The sequence below is a fragment of the Desarmillaria tabescens genome (genome assembly GCF_030435595.1).
Source record: "Desarmillaria tabescens strain CCBAS 213 chromosome Unknown EV420scaffold_355, whole genome shotgun sequence".
Classification (NCBI taxonomy): Eukaryota; Fungi; Basidiomycota; class Agaricomycetes; order Agaricales; family Physalacriaceae; genus Desarmillaria; species Desarmillaria tabescens.
Genome location: NW_026848654.1, coordinates 4090 through 11624, shown reverse-complemented (window position 1 = coordinate 11624; position 7535 = coordinate 4090). Strand labels below are relative to the sequence as shown.

Below are 7535 nucleotides of genomic sequence, written 5' to 3'. Positions count from 1 at the left end.
CGCTCCTGGCGCTCTGACAGTATGCGTTTATTACGGTTCGAATCGGTCTATGAGCCCAGAAGAGCTGGCTGGGTATGACATCGTTCTTACCACGTACCAAACTGTTGCTTCGGAGCACAACGGTACTTCCCCAAGCGACGGTCCCAGCAAGAAGAAGAGAAAGATAGGGAAATCGCTTTTTGAAGTACAGTGGAAGGTGCCCTCACGTCCTGCTACCCAGTTTGACAGTTGCTTATCACTGTCATAGAGAATTATTCTCGATGAAGGCCACAGTATTCGCAATCCCAAAACAAAGATGGCAAAGGCGGTATGCGGTCTTAGCGGAGACCGTAGATGGGTGTTAACAGGCACTCCCATAGTTCGCTTTTCTATTAACAGTTCTCAAGAATCGCTAAACTCATAATTTTTCAGATTAATTCGCCCAAGGTACGCCAAAAGTAGAACCTTGGTTGACTCGTGTTTGATGTTCTGTGTATCAGGATCTCGGCTCCATTCTGACTTTCCTTCGAATTTGTGGGCCGCTAGATCAAGAGGACTTCTTCAAACGGCTGCTGCTTCGTCCTTTGAAGGATGGCCTTCCGTCCGGAGTTGAACTACTACGAGTGAGTTGTGCGAAAATATACACTGTATGATGGTAGTATTCTCATCTCAACGTACACTTAGGCTTTGATGTCCCACGTCTGCATCAGACGTACGAAAGAGGTACGAGCTAAAACTGTTTAACATAGTCCAATAACTGACTATCCCCGCAGATGCAGGACAGTACTGGAAAGCCTCTAGTACCTCTACCTTCAGTAAGAATGCTCAAGTAGGAGAAGTTGCTACTGAATCTCTTGCCCTTCTAGGTTGAGATGACGTTGGTACCTGTCACTCTTCACCATGACGCTAGAGTAAGGATACCATCATCAAAGTATGACATAGGTTAACTGTTTCATAGGAATTGTATGACGAGATTGAAAACCTCTCGCAGCAACGTTTAGAAAGGTTTATTGCTAGAGGAGAGGCAAACTCGGTTCGCTTACTCTCTATGATATAACTGCAGTGTTCTGACATATATATTATTTGACAGATGCAATCCAACGTTCTAAGTATGCTTACTCGTATGCGGCAGATCGCTTTGCACCCAGGTCTCGTTCCTCGTAATTATCTGGATCAGCTGAGGTCTGCCGTCGACAGTGATGACTCAGGATTGGACTCCGTTCCTCAGATAAAACTGACGCCAAAGGATAAGGCGAAATTGCAGGAATTGGTCCTGCAAGCGATTGAGGATTCCCAGGAATGCCCGATCTGTTTCACTGTCCCTGAGAATAACAATACCCGAATAACAAGCTGCGCGCATGTGTTCTGCCTTCCGTGGTACGCATTTCCTCGTTGTTACTCGAGCTATTTCTTATCCTATAAACGTCGTAGCCTCACTGAAATTCTATCGAGGCAGGCAAAATGTCCTATGGTATGGTTGTACCCTATACCGCGTCATTCTGCTTTCAATATATGCATCTAGGATCGCCGCACTCTTTCGTGGAATGACGTGATTGAACCCCCGCCGCCTACTGAACTGACGCAGCTGCCAGGACCTGAAGACGACGAAGAAGATGCCTTCCAGACTGGTTCTTCGGCAAAGATCGAACAACTTATACAACTCCTTACGCTTATGCCTCATTCTGAAAAATCCTTGGTCTTTTCTCAGTTCACATCGTTCTTGGACAAGGTATACATACACTCTGAATAGTTGTTAGCGCTGCTGACCAAGGTTTCAAGGTCGCTGAGACATTGGATATGAAGGGGTAAATCTTTGTCTCTGAGATTGTGACTTGGGCTGAATGTACTATCAGTATCGCGTACGTGCGGTTTGATGGCCGTATGTCAGCAAAGAAGAGGCAAGAAGTGTTGACACGGTTTTCTGTACCGGTCTCAGAAGCCTTGGCTCCGCCTCCAAACGAGGAATTGCATCACGGGCGACGAAGGAAGCAGCGGATCGTTGTAGAGGATTCTGATGAAGATGCCGTAGATGATCAAGACAGCGACTTTGTGCCGATGTCGCGAGATGATGACATAGACGATTTCATTGTTTCTGACGATGAATCATCCCGCAAGAAAAAGGGTAAAGGGAAAGCTAAGGCCAGAGTTTCTGTAGATCGCGACATTCTGGGTGAGGGAAGCAATCCTAAAGTCATGCTGCTATCGTTGAAAGCGGTACGCTTGAGTCCATGTATATCTTTCGGGCGGCCATATAACACTTTCTAGGGTGCTCTCGGCTTGAATTTAACGGGTTCGTGGATTTATGTGACTACTTTCCATGACCTCTAACAGCATCAAACAGTTGCCAATAACGTCTTCCTGTGAGCTTGTTCTTCTGTTATTACTTCGAACATAATTAATAAACGTTTTAACCCGACTAGTATGGATCCGTAAGTCAAATAATAGCCTTCGCATGCGACTTACTCACGCTTTTCTCAGCTGGTGGCAAGTAAGGATATGTCTTGGACTCTGTTAGTCGATAGACTATTAATTGTTCGCAGGAAGGAATCGAGAGTCAAGCGATCGACAGGGTGAATCGTATCGGACAAAAGAAAAATGTCCACGTCTATCAGCTTATCGCTGAAAATACCGTCGAGTCGAAGGTGGGTAACTCGCATGGCATTCTACAGAACTCTGACGTTCCTCATGCATAGGTGCTCGATATACAAGAGAAGAAGAAGGCGCTGATAAAACAAGCATTCTCGGGTACTAAGAGGACTGAAACGCCCCTCCAAAGGAAGGAAGCTCGTTTACAAGGTGCATATACTCCTGGCTGCCACAATATATCGCAACTAACCTGAGGCAGAGATAATTGAACTTTTCGGCATCAGGAACCAGCAGGCACAGACCTAGCTAAAGTTTATGAAATTACTTATCTCCGTCTTATGTGTTTTGTTGGTAGCATGCTTATGTACACGAATAATCAGGTCTCTCAATGCCTACACAGCTGAAGCTTCGGATAGACTCGGCTTCGCCCAGTAGGAGCTGGCCCGCTGTTGAGAACCAAATTTGGCCTGAGGCTGGCCCGACGTCTTCAACGCATCCTATGTTTAGCAACAGATACCCCCAGCACAAACCAGCCGCAGCTGAGCACGCCATACACATGTTAAATTTGTGAGTTTGCCATTGTTTTGCCCATGTTGAACTTTGAACTTCAACCACCACCATCGTTTCGGTGACAACTTGAAGTTCCCTCCCTTTTTGTATCTCCCTATGCATGGCGCCTGTGCCATTTCATCACGCGTGGAGGCCGATGAACCTTCCTGGACATTGTATAGGCGGGTTTGTCGCCTGTCCGGTAGAAGGGAGCACTGTGCTCACACATCGCGCTATATTCTTGTCTGTCTCCGTCTTGTATTGTCCCTCCTCCTGCCGAAATCTCAGCAGCAAACCGGCGCGATATGTGTCTGCTACGTCTTCAAACACTCTAGGTCATCTTGACGGCGATGTTCAATGTTCAACACCCTCGGTGAGTCAAGATGCGTTCTGCTAGTGTCTACCATTCTGATTCCCTGTCTTTCAGTCTTTGCCGCGCAACTATATGGCACCATGACCAACGGTTGTCTATATCAGTATGTAGGACAGCTGATCTATATATCGCGCGATAACTCGTCACGTCCTATGGACCATTACATATCCTGTCAGACGCTATATCGCAAGGGGAGGTCTACAGTAAGTAAAAGCGTTTTCCAGATGTGACTGTAGGCTCAGCCATAGTTTACTTATTATACGTAGTCTATGGCATGTACAATAGCGCATTAGAAAACCGCTAATAATATAATAATATTGTCCATTGCTATATGAAGCCGTGATGCGAGCCGGGGGGAGCGGAACGGGAAAGGAGGTTGCTTCAGATTTCAAAATAGCGTGGGGCCAAGACAGTTTATCCTGGGGTTGGCTCAGTCGTCATATAGCCCGCGGTTGCTATGGTGCACATCACCTAAACACCGCAACTTTTGTACAAAATTTATTGAGGTCCAGGAATTGCCCCGTTTAACTATTCCTTTAACAAAAAGGTGTTAATTGAACTAATGAACAAAACTGTTAGACCGATAGTAGAAATATTGAGAATTGGCGGAGGAATTATTTTTTGGCCAGGCCGATTTTGCGCCATGACGTCACCATGTCCTAATACAGTGAATATTTGTCATCACGGCTATATCCGATCGCTTATTGATCAAATTGCCGTGCCAGAGTCTCGGGAACACGACGATGAAAGGTATACCGTCGCGAACTGAACTGCTTAACCTTAGCCTGTGCATCCTTTGCTCCCAATCCAGTCCTATATGCATCCATCCAGCGATACATTCGATGCTCCCATTTCCGAATCCTCTCCACCGGTACAGAAGCAAGAGCTTTCGGCATGTTCTCCTTCAAGGTTTCGAAAGTATAATCACAGTTGTCTCGAAGGTATTTCTTGACAGCGCCCCAGAAATATTCAATAAAGTTGAGCTCACAATGGAACTTGGGCAAGAAGATGCACATGTGGCCGTGTTCTTCGATGACTTCCTGAACCAGGGACTTCTGAGCCATGAAGTCGGGCTGTAAGCTGAGAATTCGTTTTGCGCAACAATCGGAAGCATCAGAAGCACATTTGTCAGGACATTGCATGCGAAGACCGTGTTTCCAAAGACCCCGCTCCATCAGAACGTGCTTCATTCCCTTTGGAGCATCAGGAAATTCAGGATGATCAGCGGGAAAGATCATGGGCTGTGAAACACGTCGTCCATTGCTCATGAACCATCCATCATGCATCCGTGCCTGCTTTCCACCAGGATTCATGTTCATTCTTGAAGTGAGTAATGCATCCTTTGAATACGCGGAGTGGCCTTGAGAGTTATCGACCATAATCAGTGCTTGAAACCCTTGTCCATGAAGGCGTTCAAACTCGGGAATAATTTTCTCGCGAAGCTGGATTTAATTTTTAAGCCAGAAGTTGCAGTGGATTTTTTTGTATGCGCCTACCTGTTTAACAAACAGTTCACCTGTCCAGTAGCCGTCGTAGTTCTTGCCATATTCCAATGTCTGACTTGCGCCGGCCAACCAACCAAAAGTCGAGCAGATCACATCACTCTGATGCAACCCACGGCCAACTCCTTTCTTTCTCAAGGGTTGCTCACCCTCAAGAATCCAGCCTTTCCCCTTCCCATCATTTGCCTGTGCTGTCATCTCATCATGGGACAAAAGAACCAGTTGACGCTCGAAAATGCTTTCAGGCTGCTTCTTCACTTGCTCCAACACAGACCCGACAACATATTCCACCAACCGGGGTCGAAGTATCGACATATTCGGTAGAAAACGATCCTGTCGATCCTCGACAACATCAGGTCTCTCATGACCATCATAATATAAGCCCTTCTTGAACTCGGTGTACTGAAATCCCTCTGCTCGAAGCCATCGCCGTGCTGTCTGTAAGGATATGCCTCGGTTCACTTTCTGGTGCACACGCGGGAACAGTTCGATCTCGAGATAATTCTTCAATCCTGTCGGCATCTCCTTATCCAGCACCTCCTTAGCATATTTCTTTGCTTCGTCGGGAAGAAGTTTATTCTGAGTGAAGTCGGCGAGCTTCTGGGGATTCATTGTCCATTTATTTGACCGAAGAAAAGCCCTCATCTCATCGCGGATTGTGGGATCATTGAGAAGGGTAAACACCTTGATGTGTTGGCCACGTTTGGATACCGGTAGTGTGCGCGTCGCAATCCATTTCTTCACCCATGACCGTACCAATCGGCCTCCCCACTTTGCTGCAAATCCCTGGCTCTCGGCAGCCCGTTCAGATGTGTCAACGCCCTTCCTTCCATTTTTGACCACCATAGTGAGATAACTCTGGATTGCCCGAGCTCGATAGGCTTGTAATCCATTTGCGCCAGCATCAAAGATGTGCGTTTTTGAACGGATCAGCTTCTCAATAGCATTCAAGGCTTTCTGCAGCTCTTCTTTCCGTCGTGCCCGTTCTTGTTGGCGTTGAACTCGTATAGGAATTTCGTGTCGGCGCCGCTTCAAAGGAGGAGGAAGCTGGACATGGAACATCTCGGAAATGCTTTCAGATGTTTCCGGCGTGGCAGAATCACCAGCTGTCATTGCAAACTCGTCTTCATCTGTCTCCCACCCATCTTCTGGCATGGCCTCATCTTCAGACAAATCAGAATCATATCCGCAGAACAGTTGAGACGGATGGTCATCCAGAATGACATCATCCTCCGAGATTGCGGTCATCGAGGTTTGGGGAGATACCGATGTTGCACTGTCAGAGTGTACAGATGTTTTTGATTGCGCAAAGAAAGAACGAAATGCTTGGGCTGCTTGTCTGTTATTGAATGCTGTTGAGTCGGCTAAATTTGATTCAGTGTTATATACTTACGAGCTGCGTGTTTGTTTATCTATTTCTTCCTTTTCACGCGCCTTTTGAGCACGGTACTGTGCACTACGTTTGGAGAGCCCATTATATCCAAGACCACGGTTTTTCTCAGCCTTTTCCCACTGTTTTCGTGTGATGTTACGGCCATCCAAACAGAGATTCACGTTCCGTAGCATCTGAAGCTGGTTTATCTCTGCCTCAACCTGCATTCGGAGACTCTCCCGCAGTTCGTCGCCCTCTAAGTCATAGCCCGTGTCATTCTCCTCATCTGCATCGACATCTTCGCCTTCTTCATCGATCCAATCTGATTCGGAATCTGCATCAAAGGGCACATTGACACTTCCGTCCCAGTGACAAATGTCTTCCTCATAATCTCCATCACTGTCGCTGCCTTCATCTGATTCCTGCAAACCGGCTGATTCCCGAGATTCGAGCCGAAGTCCATCACAATCAGATTGACCCTGCTGAGCCCTTTTCCGGGCCTTACCAGCACGGGCTTGCTCTGCTTTGGTTAGAACAGCAGTTTTGGGACGTCCGGCGGGCATTTACGGTGAGAGGGTTAAAAGCAATGTATTTTATAATTTCACAATAGCTACAAGAGGTCGACATGCCAATACGAAAAAAAAAAATTTCGGTCGCCAGCCGATTTTGCGCCTGTCCAAAAGTGGTGCTGACTAAGCGATGTGCACCATAGGCTTATTTCCACTCGGAATGCAGCCGGCGGGTCGCTTTGTTCTATCCACGCCCTGGCTAGCCCGTGGTTCGACAAGTGCACCACCTGTGTAGCCACAACATTGTCCTGACCTCGGTTACTGGTCGCATAAAGCTCAGCCCTCCTCATCCTTCAGAAGATGAGGTAGTCGCCCAGCTACGCTCTCATCCAGAGTTCCTGCGTTATCTTCCCATCTTCCCTCAGAGTGTTTCGGCTCAGGAAATGCGCCGACGCCGGGAAACACGGTCAGAGATTCCTAGTATTAGGGACTTTCATATCCACGTTAGGGACGACAAAGGACAGTGGGATTCCGGAGGAATAGCTGGCTATTTCAACTTGGAGGAGGCAAATAAATCGTGCGAAATCGGGATCGCGATATGTCCCGTGCTGTTTGGAACAGGCGTCGCAACGGATGTACTCTACACTTTGTTGGTCTACGTCTTT

The 7535-nt window shown here is 47.2% G+C and overlaps 1 protein-coding gene across 1 annotated transcript; it reads right to left on the bottom strand.

Moving 5' to 3' along the window:
- Window positions 1–4188: 4188 nt before the first annotated feature.
- EV420DRAFT_1285416 (uncharacterized protein) lies at window positions 4189–6051 on the bottom strand (the record flags this gene model as incomplete). The annotated part of the gene is made up of 4 exons (XM_060468329.1): window positions 4189–4434; window positions 4669–4929; window positions 4984–5153; window positions 5358–6051. 4 exons carry the CDS (start codon window positions 6049–6051, stop codon window positions 4189–4191), a joined length of 1371 nt encoding a protein of 456 aa, XP_060321330.1.
- Window positions 6052–7535: the final 1484 nt, after the last annotated feature.